This window comes from Salmo salar, chromosome 15, assembly GCF_965601325.2.
Source record: "Salmo salar chromosome 15, fSalSal1, whole genome shotgun sequence".
NCBI lineage: Eukaryota > Metazoa > Chordata > Actinopteri > Salmoniformes > Salmonidae > Salmo > Salmo salar.
Window position 1 is genome coordinate 51,697,937 of NC_138305.1, and position 16,698 is coordinate 51,714,634.

A 16,698-nucleotide genomic window follows, 5' to 3' on the forward strand; every position below is an offset into this window, starting at 1 on the left:
TTGGTAGTTGTGGATGCTGGTAGTTGTGGATGCTGGTAGTTGTGGATGTTGGTAGTTGTGGATGTTGGTAGTTGTGGATGCTGGTAGTTGTGGATGCTGGTAGTTGTGGATGTTGGTAGTTGTGGATGTTGGTCGTTGTGGATGTTGGTAGTTGTGGATGCTGGTAGTTGTGGATGTTGGTAGTTGTGGATGTTGGTAGTTGTGGATGTTGGTAGTTGTGGATGCTGGTAGTTGTGGATGTTGGTCGTTGTGGATGTTGGTAATTGTGGATGTTGGTAGTTGTGGATGTTGGTAGTTGTGGATGTTGGTCGTTGTGGATGTTGGTCGTTGTGGATGTTGGTCGTTGTGGATGTTGGTCGTTGTGGATGCTGGTAGTTGTGGATGTTGGTAGTTGTGGATGCTGGCAGTTGTGGATGTTGGTAGTTGTGGATGTTGGTCGTTGTGGATGTTGGTCGTTGTGGATGTTGGTCGTTGTGGATGTTGGTAGTTGTGGATGTTGGTCGTTGTGGATGTTGGTTGTTGTGGATGTTGGTCGTTGTGGATGTTGGTCGTTGTGGATGTTGGTTGTTGTGGATGTTGGTCGTTGTGGATGTTGGTAGCTGTGGATGTTGTTCCAAAGCCTAACACAACAAAATGGACAGCACTAAGGTGATGGTTAGTTCAAAACACTACTTGCCTATTAGAGCTGATGCATACGCTGAGTGTACAAAACATTAAGAACACCTGTTCTTTTCATGGCATAGACTGATGTCACTTGTTAAATCCACTTAAATCAGTGTAGATGAAGGTGAGGAGACACAGTAAAGAAGGATTTTTACGCCTTTAGACAATTGAGACATGGATTCAGAGGGTGAATTGGAAAGAGAAAATATTTAAGTGCCTTTAAATGGGGTATGGCAGTAGGTGCCAGGCACACCGGTTTGTGTCAGGAACTGCAAAGCTGCTGGGTTTTTCCCGCTCAACAGTTTCCCGTGTGCATCAAGAATGGTCCACCACCCAAAGGACATCCAAGCCAACTTGACACAACTATGGAAGCATTGGAGTCAACAAGGGCCAGCATCCCTGTGGAACGCTTTCGACACCTTGTAGAATCCATGCCCTGACAAATTGAGGCTGTTCTGAGGGTATAAGGGGGATGAAACTCAATATTAGGAAGGTGTTCTTAATGTTTGGGACACTCAGTGCATATGCTTATTCATATGCATATTCCTATATATGACCACAATCCCTAAAAAAATGGAATTAAAATAATGATTAGGCCGTTATACAATACATAGACTACTGCATATTACGCAGAAAAATATATATTTTAAATGATTTAAGATGTCTCTGGTACATAATTGGTCTAGCCTCCCAAATTAAGCACTAGTTAGCTGCAGGAACAGGGTTGGAGAAACCATGGTATGTAGAGTTCGGACCGGCAAACCGTGCCAATATATCCTCAAAACACCGGCCTTGAGGGCATTATCACTTTTATGCAGCGGTGTTGTGCCGAAAATCTCCCCCCTGCCAGAAAATCCCCTCCTCCCCATCCCTAGATTTGTTTCGGGACTATATCCTGTGGAAGGATGAAATTGTATGAATACTGAAAATGAAATATGTCTATCATTATTTGAATATGTTGGTAACCCGTTGTATAAAAGTGATAATGCCCTCAAAGCCGGTGTTTGGAGGAGATATTGGCACGGTTTAGTCATGGACTTAACAACACCCGTGCCAATATATCCTCCAAACACCGGCTTCTCTGGCATTATCACTTCAATAATGCACGTTCTTCAAGCCCTTTAAGTTAATCAGAAACTAGTATTCAACAATGCCATGGTATAATTAAGCAATAATGCATGAGAGGGTGTGATATATGGCCAATATACCACGGCTAATGACTGTTCTTAGGCACGATGCAACGCTGACTGCTTGGATTGGCCAGAAACCACAGAAGTTTGCTATTATAAACTGGTTACAAACATAATTGGAACAGTAAAAATAAATGTTTTGTCATACCCATCGTATACGCTCTGATATACCACAGCTTTCAGACAATCAGCATTCAGTGCTCGGACCACCCAGTTTATAATGTAAAATAATGGCAAAATGACTTACAAGTATATCTTGTCTGCCAAATGAACAGGCCTACAGCCTTCATGGCATGGCGCATAGCCAGATAACATACAGTAGGTCAATTCCTATTCTGTTCTTCTGAAATACATTTTCTTCATATCATAATGCTTCTTTACACCTGCCTAAAACAGATAATGGATTTATTGTGATGGTGTATATTAAATTGATTTATTAGACTTGTTTAAATGTAGATGTTCCAAAGGTGTGAATCAGCCGCTGGTATATGGCTTGTAGAGTATGTGTGGAGGCCTGGAGATGCTAAACATGTTTATGTTAATTAACGGTTAATTACCATGAGACCGGGGGGGAAGGACAAGGAGGGGGGAGAGGGAAGATGATGATGGTGGAGGAGAACGGTGATGATCGTTATAAAACCCCTCAGAATATACATCAAAGGCATCATACTGTTGCAGGATTTGCAGAAGTATTTCTACCTTGTCCACAACCTGTACAACCCCGCACATTGACTCGGTACCGGGACTTTAGTTTATTTAGAAAATACTTTCTTGAACTGCGTTGTTGGTTAATGGCTGGTAAGTAAGCATTTCATGGTAAGGTCTACACCTGTTGTATTCGGCGCATGTGACCAATACAATTTGATTTGATCTTGAGGATGAGGCGATAAGACGTGTATCATGAGGATGATAAAGCAAAACCTTTTAAATCCTATTTCCTGATTCTATTTCCTCCACAGCTTCTTTATCCTTTGTGTCCGCTGACCTGAAAAAGGTTGGACAAACAGAACAGAACAGAGAAGAGAGGAGCTTTAGAGAGGAAGATTATATTTGGCGCGAGAAAGAGAAAGTCTGTCGTTGCCTTGAGCTCCATAACAGAATGGATTTCACTACATTAAAAGGAAAGAGGAAAGCAAGAGAGAGAGAGAGACTGACAGAGAGAAAGAGAGAGAGAGAGAGAGAGAGAGAGAGAGAGCGATGAAAGGAAAATATATAGAGAAACAGAGGCAGAGAGAGAGTGCTAGAGTGAGAAATAGCAGAGACAGACAGAGAGAAAGAGAGAGAGAGGGAAAGAGAGATGAAAGAGAAAGAGATAGAGAGAGCATGAGAAGAAGAGAGGAGAGCGGTAGTAGTACTTCTGTTATTTGATGTCCTGCGTCTGTGTTATATATCAGTTTAGAGTAGCCAATTTAGCCCTGTGTCCACACATTCTACTTTGATGGATCACCACCTAGCACCAATGAAAGAAGGGAAGGAAGGATTGGGAGAAGAGGAGGATTTTCTGAGGGAAGAGAGAGAAATTAGACAGATATATGGATATGGGCTGAGTGGTGGTATTAGCTTGACGTTAGATAACTGTTTCATGGGACTTCACATGATGGGATTTAAATCTCTTAGTTAGACATTGAGGACAGTTAGTAGTTCACTGAGGTGTTTGAAGAACAAACTGGAGTGAATGACTTGAAGTACTTTGGAACCATAAACCTGATTTATCCACACTCTCCTCTGACCAATGGCAAACAACAAGCACTCTTGATCGTAGCCTAAGGCTAGCATACTGGCCTTGTGAACAAGGCTTCAAGACTCTTCTATAATGTGTCGTCAGACACACAACTCTTGAGACTACTAGTCTAAGAATCTAAAACTACTCAATATTAGAATCGCTTCGACCCTAACACTAACCTTCCCTTCCTCTTTCTCTCTTCCTTTCCTCACTCCATCTTCCTCCTCTCCAGGCATCATCTCAGTGGACAATCGTCGTACTCCGTTCACGGCCAGCGGAGAGAACGAGATCTTAGACCTGGAGGGAGACCTCTACCTGGGTGGTCTCCCTGACAACCGCGTAGGCCTGGTGTTACCTACCGAACTGTGGACGGCCATGTTGAACTACGGCTACGTGGGCTGCATCCGGGACCTCTTCATAGACGGCCGCTCCAAAAACATTCGGGCCATCTCGGAGTCTCAGAACACCACAGGCATCAGGCCCACCTGCAGTAAAGTCACGGGGAAACAGTGTGATAGCAATCCCTGTAAGAATAACGGAGTATGTAAGGAAGGATGGAACCGGTTTATCTGTGACTGCACCGGGACTGGGTTCTGGGCCGGCACGTGTGAGAGAGGTGAGTCTGCTGCTTACTTAATGTTTGGAAAACGGATTGTTGTCAAATGCACGTCTCATTCAATTTCAGTGCTGGGTGAATGTGCTGGCAGTCTTAAGGTTTTCTCCTTGTAATGTTTACGTCCGCTGGGTTAGCACTGAGTTGCATCGCCATGCTACGTTGGATGTGTGATTGGAGATTGTGATGCTCATTGAGATGGGACAGTTTTATCGGCTTGTATCTGAAACCCCAAACATGTCAAGCTTGGCCTAGGTGTCAAGGAAGTGAATGACAAGCTTCCATTGTGTTGAGAGAGCCTTTCTACTAACTAAACTACAGAAGTTCCCGACTGGTTTGGATCAAATTACTTTTTTTTAGCGACGAAACGTTCTCCTCACTAAACCCAACACTAGAACTTGTGTTAGTTCAGCCAATTACAGAAGTGTGTTTGTCTAGCAAGGGACCTTACAGCCAGTGTTCTACTTTTAGCCTGATGGGATTATGAGAGGAAAGGAGTGGAGGAGTGTGACTTGGGACAGCTCCTTGTATTTATGGAGGCTTAGCTGAAAGATTTAATAGGATTCCACTTTTCCGCCAAGTGGCTTTTGTGCATGGTGCTGTCTTCTCTTCTGAAGGGGCTCCAGGAGAGGAATTGAACTGGGTCTTGACACACACACACACACGCATGCTCACTCGCTCGCTTGCTCACTCACTCACTCACTCACTCACTCACTCACTCACTCACTCACTCACTCACTCACTCACTCACTCACTCACTCACTCACTCACTCACTCACTCACTCACTCACTCACTCACTCACTCACTCACAGTCTTGCGCAGCTAACCTTGTGGGGACATACAATTAAGTCCCATTCAAAATCCTATTTTCCTAAACCCCTAACCCTTACCCTAACCCGTACTCTTATCCTTACTCTAACCCTAACCGGAAAACTAACCTTAACCCTAAACCTAAACCTAACCCTAGCTCCTAACCCTAACCCTTAATCTAACCCTAGCTCCTAACCCTAACCCTAAAACTAACCCTAGTTCCTAACCCTAAAATTAATTCTAACCTTAACACTAATTCTAACCTTAACCCTAAAACCCCTAGAAATAGCATTTGACCTCGTGGGGACTAACAAAATGTCCCCAGTTGGTCAAAAAAATGGTTTACTATTCTTGTGGGGACTTCTGGTCCTCACAAGTGGAGTTAAACACACACACACACACACACACACACACACACACACACACACACACACACACACACACACACACACACACACACACACACACACACACACACACACACACACACACACACACACACACACACACACACACACACACTGAGGCTTGGACTTGGCTGTGGGTGAAAATGGTCTCCCCATGTCTGGCGTTAAGAGCTCCACTGCATTAGGTTTTTATGACACATTCACTGAAGATAGGCCCACTCTGAGCTGTTGGGTGGGTGGGTGTGTGTGTGTGGGGGTGTGTGTGTGTGGGTGGGTGGGTGGGATGCTATCGGAGTATTGTTCTCCTGGATTGTCTCTCTTTTTCAATTTTACCAGGGGTCTGCAGGATGGGTTGAGGTAATTTTAGAAGAACTACAGTCTTGTGAAAATCCATAGTTTGCGGTGAGATCATAATGACTTTTTGGAGCTGGTTGTTTCCACTAAGCACAACTGTACTGGAGAGTCATAGACAGGCTGGGAGGTTCTCAGGAGATCTGAATAAAACAAGTAATTAGCATCTAATGGCAAGATTTCTAGTACTTCCAATCTGGTTGAAAGCTTCAAATTGGAACAACAGGATATGAAGATCCCGGAGGCTATTTGTTGGACATCTTTGAATCCTAAATGTTTCTTTAAATACTTCAAAATTCAACAGTTCAAATTAATTATTTGGCATTAGACTAAAGTACATTTCTCTCATATGAACAAGCTTCTCTCTCTCTCTCTCTCTCTCTCTCTCTCTCTCTCTCTCTCTCTCTCTCTCTCTCTCTCTCTCTCTCTCTCTCTCTCTCTCTCATGGGCAGGAACAGCATCCCCCAGTTGGAGAAAGAGAGAGAGAGAAAGAGAGAGAAAGAGAGAGAGGAAAGGCAGAGAGGAGAGGCAGTAGGCAGGCAGGCTGTGCGATCGTGATAACCTTGCCTAGGTCCTGGATAGCCAGCTATTTTTGTACCACTCCGAGGCTCTGTCTGTGTGGGCGTACTAAATGGGGGCTGATGGGAAAGCACTGCCAGACCACACACACAGAGAACATACACGCACACACCGATGCACGGACACACATACACACACGCACTCACGCACACACACTCACTTGCACGCACGCTCACACACAGACAGAGACACACAGAACACTGCTGCCGGAGGGGTGGAGGAATGGAGTGACAGAGGGATGGAGGGACAGACATGCTAACACAGCACTGCACCACTGCCATTCCACCCGTAGAAAAAGAACGCGCAGACACATGTTCCTACCATTCTTCTCTCTCCACCCCCCCTCCATCCCTCCCTCCCTCGTCCACATCCTGTCCTCCATCACAATGCTAGCTGGCCTTGCAGTGGACATACTACATGTCTGGACACTGGGTTTTTCTTACCCATATAGAGAGATGGTGTTCTGATGTATAGGGCCTGTGGGTGTTCTAGGTTTTTTTTTGCCTGAAGGCTGCTGTTGTTGTAGTTCTGACACATATTGCTGTGGTTGTTGTAGCTTTTAGTCATTATTGGTATTCTGGTATATCTCAGCGGTTGCCAGGTCTTTGCCCTCTGTTCTATATCTTTGGGTTGCCAGGTCTGCCTGCGTTATCCCTTGCCTGGTCCTAAATATTTGATCCCGATTGAATCCAGGAAAAACCCTCATTTAACGTTAGTGGACACAACCACATAAATAGGCCTATGTCCTCACAATACACAGTAAGCCTATGTCCTCACAATACACAGTAAGCCTATGTCGTCACAATACACAGTAAGCCTATGTCCTCACAATACACAGTAGGCCTATGTCCTCACAATACACAGTAAGCCTATGTCCTCACAATACACAGTAGGCCTATGTCCTCACAATACACAGTAGGCCTATGTCCTCACAATACACAGTAGGCCTATGTCGTCACAATGCACAATAGGCCTATGTCCTCACAATACACAGTAAGCCTATGTCCTCACAATACACAGTAGGCCTATGTCGTCACAATGCACAGTAGGCCTATGTCCTCACAATACACAGTAAGCCTATGTCCTCACAATACACAGTAGGCCTATGTCCTCACAATACACAGTAAGCCTATGTCCTCACAATACACAGTAGGCCTATGTCGTCACAATAAACAGTAGCTAGGCCTATGTCCTCACAATACACAGTAAGCCTATGTCGTCACAATACACAGAAAGCCTATGCCCTCACAATAAACAGTAGCTAGGCCTATGTCCTCACAATAGACCATAGATAGGCCTATGTCCTCACTATACACAGTTGGCCTATGTCCTCACTATACACAGTAGACCTGTATTCACAATACACTCTAGTTCTATGAATATTCCTATCCCTGTAGGTCTCTGATGTGTTATGGGATTGGTGCAGGGGTTTCACTGTGAATGATGATACACGTATTCAGGGTAAACAGGGACATTTATAATTGCTATGATGCAGTATTATTATGTGCTGTTTTATGCAGCGTTTGGGGGTGTTTGTGAGTCTAGGATGTCTGCTGCTGCTGCTGCTGTTGTTGTTGTTGAGTCTGGTCTAGTCTTCTCTCTTACTTGATCTCTTACACAGATGTCAGCGGGGTCCTGGGGAGGAGAGGGAGAGGGAGAGAGGGAGGGAGGGAGAGAGCAAGGGAGAGAGGGGGAAAGAGAGAGATTCCGAGATGTTATTGACATCCAGGGCTTGGTATTGATTGAAAACACAGTTATACAGCACACTACAGTGGAGTAGACAATACAGTGCTTTTCACACACTTACAGATCAATAGACCCTGTGGGATATCTCAGCGAGAGGTTAACTGTCTATCTTGGTAGTCTTTTTGACTGCAGATACTTTGATGGAGAGAGCTTTGAGTCCCATTGATTTTTATTGGTTTGTATCCTGTTTCTTGCCTTCAATGGCATCAAATAATGGTACGATAAAATTAAGAACAGGTCACAAAATTAAAGGATGACTAAACAACCTCTCTGGCTTAAATACAAAATGAAATGACAAAAATGTTCCCCACCCTACTTCTAAAACAAAAGTTGCGCCCCTGATTTAACCTGAACCTAACCTGTTGGCAATTAGATGAAAGAAGCATCGTGCTTGGGAGCAGCAGAGTCAGCCTGGCATCCACCTACTATTATTTTAGATGTTTCCTCCTGTACCTGTGAAATATTTGGCCATATTTTACCCCTCTTTATTTGAGGTGTGCCCACAAGGTATAACGGCGCCTACGATCAGAGGTTTGCTACGCGATGTCGCTATCACGGAGACAGACGTTGTGTCGGCGGGTGTTCAAGTCAGTCACAGTGTGTGTGTGACATCTGCACAAACATGTGAGTGCGTGTGTGTGTGTGTGTGCCTGTTTGCTCGTCAGTGTGTGTGTGTCTGTGCGCGTTTCTGTGTTCGTGTGTATCTGTGCACACTACTGTGCGTGCCAGCCAGTGTGTGTGTGTATCTCTGTGTCAGGCTCTGAGTGTGTGCCAGACCTCTAGTGCCATACAGGCAGGGGCGTGCTCCCAAGGCCCTGGCCCAGACAGGTCTCCTCTCGACAGGGCTGTGACCCGGGGCAGAGACCTGCCAACCCTCCAACCCTCCATGCCTGTGATCTGCATTCAAATGGGACTCCTCTGGGTCTCTGCTGCCTGGTAGACTGCATAGAGAAGACAGTGAATATTATGTTTGTGCTGCCTCTCTCAATGGTGAGAAAGGAAAGAATAAACATAATATCCTCTCTCTATACCTTCTCTATATATAATCTCTTCATCCTCTCTCTATATCCTCTCTATATTCTCTCTATATCCTCTCTCTATATCCTCTCTCTAGATCCTCTCTATATCCTCTCTATATCCTCTCTATATCTTCTCTATATCCTCTCTCTATATCCTCTCTATATCTTCTGTATATCCTCTCTCTATATCCTCTCTATATCCTCTCTATATCTTCTCTATATCCTCTCTCTATATCCTCTCTATATCTTCTCTATATCCTCTCTCTATATCCTCTCTATATCCTCTCTCTATGTCCTCTCTCTATATCCTCTCTATATATTATCTCTTCGTCCTCTCTCTATGTCCTCTCTCTATATCCTCTCTCTATATCCTCTCTCTATGTCCTCTCTCAACATCCTCTCTCTATATCCTCTCTCTATGTCCTCTCTATATCCTCTCTATATCCTCTCTATATATTATCTCTTCGTCCTCTCTCTATGTCCTCTCTCTATATATCCTCTCTCTATGTCCTCTCTCTATATCCTCTCTCTATGTCCTCTCTCTATGTCATCTCTCTATATCCTCTCTCTATTTTCTCTCTCTATATCCTCTCTCTATATCTTCTCTCTATATACTCTCCCTATATCTTCTCTATATCCTCTCTCTATATCCTCTCTCTATATCCTCTCTCTATATCTTCTCTCTATATACTCTCCCTATATCTTCTCTATGTCCTCTCTCTATGTCCTCTCTCTATGTCCTCTCTCTATATCCTCTCTCTATATCCTCTCTATATATTATCTCTTCGTCCTCTCTCTATGTCTTCTCTCTATGTCTTCTCTCAATATCCTCTCTCTATGTCCTCTCTCTGTAACCTTTCTCTATAACCTCTCTCTATATCCTCTCTCTATAACCTCTCTCTATATCCTCTCTCTATATCCTCTCTATATATTACCTCTTCGTCCTCTCTCTATGTCCTCTCTCTATGTCTTCTCTCTATATCCTCTCTCTATAGCCTCTTTCTATAACCTCTCTCTATGTCCTCTCTCTATGTCCTCTCTCTATAACCTCTCTCTATATTATCTCTTCGTCCTCTCTCTATGTCCTCTCTCTATAACCTCTCTCTATGTCCTCTCTCTATATCCTCTCTCTATATTATCTCTTCGTCCTCTCTCTATGTCCTCTCTCTATATTCTCTCTCTATATCCTCTCTCTATATCTTCTCTATATATTATCTCTTCGTCCTCTCTCTATGTCCTCTCTCTATGTCCTCTCTCAACATCCTCTCTCTATATCCTCTCTCTATGTCCTCTCTATATCCTCTCTATATCCTCTCTATATATTATCTCTTCGTCCTCTCTCTATGTCCTCTCTCTATATATCCTCTCTCTATGTCCTCTCTCTATATCCTCTCTCTATGTCCTCTCTCTATGTCATCTCTCTATATCCTCTCTCTATTTTCTCTCTCTATATCCTCTCTCTATATCTTCTCTCTATATACTCTCCCTATATCTTCTCTATATCCTCTCTCTATATCCTCTCTCTATATCCTCTCTCTATATCCTCTCTCTATGTCCTCTCTCTATGTCCTCTCTCTATATCCTCTCTCTATATCCTCTCTATATATTATCTCTTCGTCCTCTCTCTATGTCCACTCTCTATGTCTTCTCTCAATATCCTCTCTCTATGTCCTCTCTCTGTAACCTTTCTCTATAACCTCTCTCTATATCCTCTCTCTATAACCTCTCTCTATATCCTCTCTCTATATCCTCTCTCTATATCCTCTCTATATATTATCTCTTCGTCCTCTCTCTATGTCCTTTCTCTATGTCTTCTCTCTATATCCTCTCTCTATAGCCTCTTTCTATAACCTCTCTCTATGTCCTCTCTCTATGTCCTCTCTCTATAACCTCTCTCTATATTATCTCTTCGTCCTCTCTCTATGTCCTCTCTCTATAACCTCTCTCTATGTCCTCTCTCTATATCCTCTCTCTATATTATCTCTTCGTCCTCTCTCTATGTCCTCTCTCTATATTCTCTCTCTATATCCTCTCTCTATATCTTCTCTATATATTATCTCTTCGTCCTCTCTCTACATCCTCTGTATATCTTCTCTCTATATCCTCTCTCTATATCTTCTCTCTTTATCTTCTCTATATATTATCTCTTCGTCCTCTCTCTATGTCCTCTGTCTATGTCTTCTCTCCATATATTATCTCTATGTCCTCTCTCTATGTCCTCTCTCTATATCCTCTCTCTATATCCTCTCTCTATATCCTCTCTATATATTATCTCTTCGTCCTCTCTCTATGTCCATTCTCTATGTCTTCTCTCAATATCCTCTCTCTATAACCTCTCTCTATATCCTCTCTCTATATCCTCTCTATATATTACCTCTTCGTCCTCTCTCTATGTCCTCTCTCTATGTCTTCTCTCTATATCCTCTCTCTATAGCCTCTTTCTATAACCTCTCTCTATGTCCTCTCTCTATGTCCTCTCTCTATAACCTCTCTCTATGTCCTCTCTCTATATCCTCTCTCTATATTATCTCTTCGTCCTCTCTCTATGTCCTCTCTCTATATTCTCTCTCTATATCCTCTCTCTATATCTTCTCTATATATTATCTCTTCATCCTCTCTCTATGTCCTCTCTCTATATATTATCTCTTCGTCCTCTCTCTATATCCTCTGTATATCTTCTCTCTATATCCTCTCTCTATATCTTCTTTCTATATCTTCTCTATATATTATCTCTTTGTCCTCTCTCTATGTCCACTCTCTATGTCTTCTCTCCATATATTATCTCTTCGTCCTCTCTCTATATCCTCTCTCTATATCTTCTCTATATATTATCTCTACGTCCTCTCTCTATGTCCTCCCTCTATATTCTCTCTCTATATCCTCTCTCTATCTCCTCTATCTCCTCTCTCTATATACTCTCTCTCTCCTCTCTCTATATCCTCTCTCTATATTCTCTCTCTATATCCTCTCTCTATCTCCTCTATCTCCTCTCTCTATATTCTCTCTCTATCTCCTCTATATCCTCTCTCTATATCCTCTCTCTATATCTTCTCTATATATTATCTCTTCGTTCTCTCTCTATGTCCTCGCTCTATGTCTTCTCTATATATTATCTCTTCGTCCTCTCTCTATCTCCTCTCTCTATATCCTCTCTCTATCTCCTCTATATACTCTCTCTATATTCTCTCTCTATCTCCTCTATATACTCTCTCTATATCCTCTCTCTATCTCCTCTCTCTATATCTTCTCTATATATTATCTCTTTGTTCTCTCTCTATGTCCTCGCTCTATGTCTTCATAATATATATTATCTCTTCGTCCTCTCTCTATATCCTCGCTCTATATCTTCTCTATATAGTATCTCTTCGTTCTCTCTCTATGTCCTCGCTCTATGTCTTCTCTATATATTATCTCTTCGTCCTCTCTCTATCTCCTCTCTCTATATCCTCTCTCTATCTCCTCTATATACTCTCTCTATATCCTCTCTCTATCTCCTCTCTCTATATCTTCTCTATATATTATCTCTTCGTTCTCTCTCTATGTCCTCGCTCTATGTCTTCTCTATATATTATCTCTTCGTCCTCTCTCTATATCCTCTCACTATATCCTCTCTCTATGTCCTCTCTCTATATCCTCTCTCTATATCCTCTCTCTATCTCCTCTATATACTCTCTCTATATTCTCTCTCTATCTCCTCTCTCTATCTCCTCTCTCTATCTCCTCTCTCTATATCTTCTCTATATATTATCTCTTCGTTCTCACTCTATGTCCTCGCTCTGTCTTCTCTATATATTATCTCTTCGTCCTCTCTCTATCTCCTCTCTATATCCTCTCTCTATCTCCTCTCTCTATATCCTCTCTCTATATCCTCTCTCTATGTCCTCTCTCTATATCCTCTCTCTATATCTTCTCTCTATATCCTCTCTCTATATCTTCTCTATATCCTCTCTCTATATCATCTCTCTATATCCTCTCTCTATATCCTCTCTATATATTATCTCTTCGTCCTCTCTCTATGTCCTCTCTCTATGTCCTCTCTCTATAGCCTCTCTCTATGTCCTCTCTCTATGTCCTCTCTCTATGTCCTCTCTCTATATCCTCTCTCTGTATTCTCTCTCTGTTTTCTCTCTCTATAGCCTCTCTCTATATTTTCTCTCTCTATTTTCTCTCTCTGTATTCTCTCTCTATATCCTCTCTCTGTATCCTCTCTCTATATCCTCTCTTTATATCCTCTCTCTATATTCTCTCTCTATATCCTCTCTCTGTATCCTCTCTCTATATCCTCTCTTTATATCCTCTCTCTGTATTCTCTCTCTATATCCTCTCTCTGTATCCTCTCTCTATATCCTCTCTTTATATCCTCTCTCTATATCTTCTCTATATCCTCTCTCTATATCATCTCTCTATATCCTCTCTCTATATCCTCTCTATATATTATCTCTTCGTCCTCTCTCTATATCCTCTCTCTATATCCTCTCTCTATATCTTCTCTCTATATCATCTCTCTATATCCTCTCTCTATATCTTCTCTCTATATACTCTCCCTATATCTTCTCTATGTCCTCTCTCTATGTCCTCTCTCTATGTCCTCTCTCTATATCCTCTCTCTATATCCTCTCTATATATTATCTCTTCGTCCTCTCTCTATGTCTTCTCTCTATGTCTTCTCTCAATATCCTCTCTCTATGTCCTCTCTCTGTAACCTTTCTCTATAACCTCTCTCTATATCCTCTCTCTATAACCTCTCTCTATATCCTCTCTCTATATCCTCTCTATATATTACCTCTTCGTCCTCTCTCTATGTCCTCTCTCTATGTCTTCTCTCTATATCCTCTCTCTATAGCCTCTTTCTATAACCTCTCTCTATGTCCTCTCTCTATGTCCTCTCTCTATAACCTCTCTCTATATTATCTCTTCGTCCTCTCTCTATGTCCTCTCTCTATAACCTCTCTCTATGTCCTCTCTCTATATCCTCTCTCTATATTATCTCTTCGTCCTCTCTCTATGTCCTCTCTCTATATTCTCTCTCTATATCCTCTCTCTATATCTTCTCTATATATTATCTCTTCGTCCTCTCTCTATGTCCTCTCTCTATGTCCTCTCTCAACATCCTCTCTCTATATCCTCTCTCTATGTCCTCTCTATATCCTCTCTATATCCTCTCTATATATTATCTCTTCGTCCTCTCTCTATCTCCTCTCTCTATATCCTCTCTCTATCTCCTCTATATACTCTCTCTATATTCTCTCTCTATCTCCTCTATATACTCTCTCTATATCCTCTCTCTATCTCCTCTCTCTATATCTTCTCTATATATTATCTCTTTGTTCTCTCTCTATGTCCTCGCTCTATGTCTTCATAATATATATTATCTCTTCGTCCTCTCTCTATATCCTCGCTCTATATCTTCTCTATATAGTATCTCTTCGTTCTCTCTCTATGTCCTCGCTCTATGTCTTCTCTATATATTATCTCTTCGTCCTCTCTCTATCTCCTCTCTCTATATCCTCTCTCTATCTCCTCTATATACTCTCTCTATATCCTCTCTCTATCTCCTCTCTCTATATCTTCTCTATATATTATCTCTTCGTTCTCTCTCTATGTCCTCGCTCTATGTCTTCTCTATATATTATCTCTTCGTCCTCTCTCTATATCCTCTCACTATATCCTCTCTCTATGTCCTCTCTCTATATCCTCTCTCTATATCCTCTCTCTATCTCCTCTATATACTCTCTCTATATTCTCTCTCTATCTCCTCTCTCTATCTCCTCTCTCTATCTCCTCTCTCTATATCTTCTCTATATATTATCTCTTCGTTCTCACTCTATGTCCTCGCTCTGTCTTCTCTATATATTATCTCTTCGTCCTCTCTCTATCTCCTCTCTATATCCTCTCTCTATCTCCTCTCTCTATATCCTCTCTCTATATCCTCTCTCTATGTCCTCTCTCTATATCCTCTCTCTATATCTTCTCTCTATATCCTCTCTCTATATCTTCTCTATATCCTCTCTCTATATCATCTCTCTATATCCTCTCTCTATATCCTCTCTATATATTATCTCTTCGTCCTCTCTCTATGTCCTCTCTCTATGTCCTCTCTCTATAGCCTCTCTCTATGTCCTCTCTCTATGTCCTCTCTCTATGTCCTCTCTCTATATCCTCTCTCTGTATTCTCTCTCTGTTTTCTCTCTCTATAGCCTCTCTCTATATTTTCTCTCTCTATTTTCTCTCTCTGTATTCTCTCTCTATATCCTCTCTCTGTATCCTCTCTCTATATCCTCTCTTTATATCCTCTCTCTATATTCTCTCTCTATATCCTCTCTCTGTATCCTCTCTCTATATCCTCTCTTTATATCCTCTCTCTGTATTCTCTCTCTATATCCTCTCTCTGTATCCTCTCTCTATATCCTCTCTTTATATCCTCTCTCTATATCTTCTCTATATCCTCTCTCTATATCATCTCTCTATATCCTCTCTCTATATCCTCTCTATATATTATCTCTTCGTCCTCTCTCTATATCCTCTCTCTATATCCTCTCTCTATATCTTCTCTCTATATCATCTCTCTATATCCTCTCTCTATATCTTCTCTCTATATACTCTCCCTATATCTTCTCTATGTCCTCTCTCTATGTCCTCTCTCTATGTCCTCTCTCTATATCCTCTCTCTATATCCTCTCTATATATTATCTCTTCGTCCTCTCTCTATGTCTTCTCTCTATGTCTTCTCTCAATATCCTCTCTCTATGTCCTCTCTCTGTAACCTTTCTCTATAACCTCTCTCTATATCCTCTCTCTATAACCTCTCTCTATATCCTCTCTCTATATCCTCTCTATATATTACCTCTTCGTCCTCTCTCTATGTCCTCTCTCTATGTCTTCTCTCTATATCCTCTCTCTATAGCCTCTTTCTATAACCTCTCTCTATGTCCTCTCTCTATGTCCTCTCTCTATAACCTCTCTCTATATTATCTCTTCGTCCTCTCTCTATGTCCTCTCTCTATAACCTCTCTCTATGTCCTCTCTCTATATCCTCTCTCTATATTATCTCTTCGTCCTCTCTCTATGTCCTCTCTCTATATTCTCTCTCTATATCCTCTCTCTATATCTTCTCTATATATTATCTCTTCGTCCTCTCTCTATGTCCTCTCTCTATGTCCTCTCTCAACATCCTCTCTCTATATCCTCTCTCTATGTCCTCTCTATATCCTCTCTATATCCTCTCTATATATTATCTCTTCGTCCTCTCTCTATGTCCTCTCTCTATATATCCTCTCTCTATGTCCTCTCTCTATATCCTCTCTCTATGTCCTCTCTCTATGTCATCTCTCTATATCCTCTCTCTATTTTCTCTCTCTATATCCTCTCTCTATATCTTCTCTCTATATACTCTCCCTATATCTTCTCTATATCCTCTCTCTATATCCTCTCTCTATATCCTCTCTCTATATCCTCTCTCTATGTCCTCTCTCTATGTCCTCTCTCTATATCCTCTCTCTATATCCTCTCTATATATTATCTCTTCGTCCTCTCTCTATGTCCACTCTCTATGTCTTCTCTCAATATCCTCTCTCTATGTCCTCTCTCTGTAACCTT

At 41.8% G+C, this 16,698-nt stretch overlaps 1 protein-coding gene across 12 annotated transcripts in view; it reads left to right on the plus strand.

Annotated features, from left to right (window-relative positions):
- nrxn3b (neurexin 3b) overlaps positions 1-16,698 on the plus strand; it is a 416,132-nt gene that overhangs the window by 137,857 nt on the left and 261,577 nt on the right. For all 12 annotated transcript variants that reach the window (XM_082961878.1, XM_014145029.3, XM_082961868.1 and 9 more), the window contains one exon: positions 3,809-4,192. In XM_082961878.1, coding sequence (XP_082818004.1) covers positions 3,809-4,192 — 384 coding nt within the window. The remainder of the gene's footprint in view (positions 1-3,808; positions 4,193-16,698) is intronic.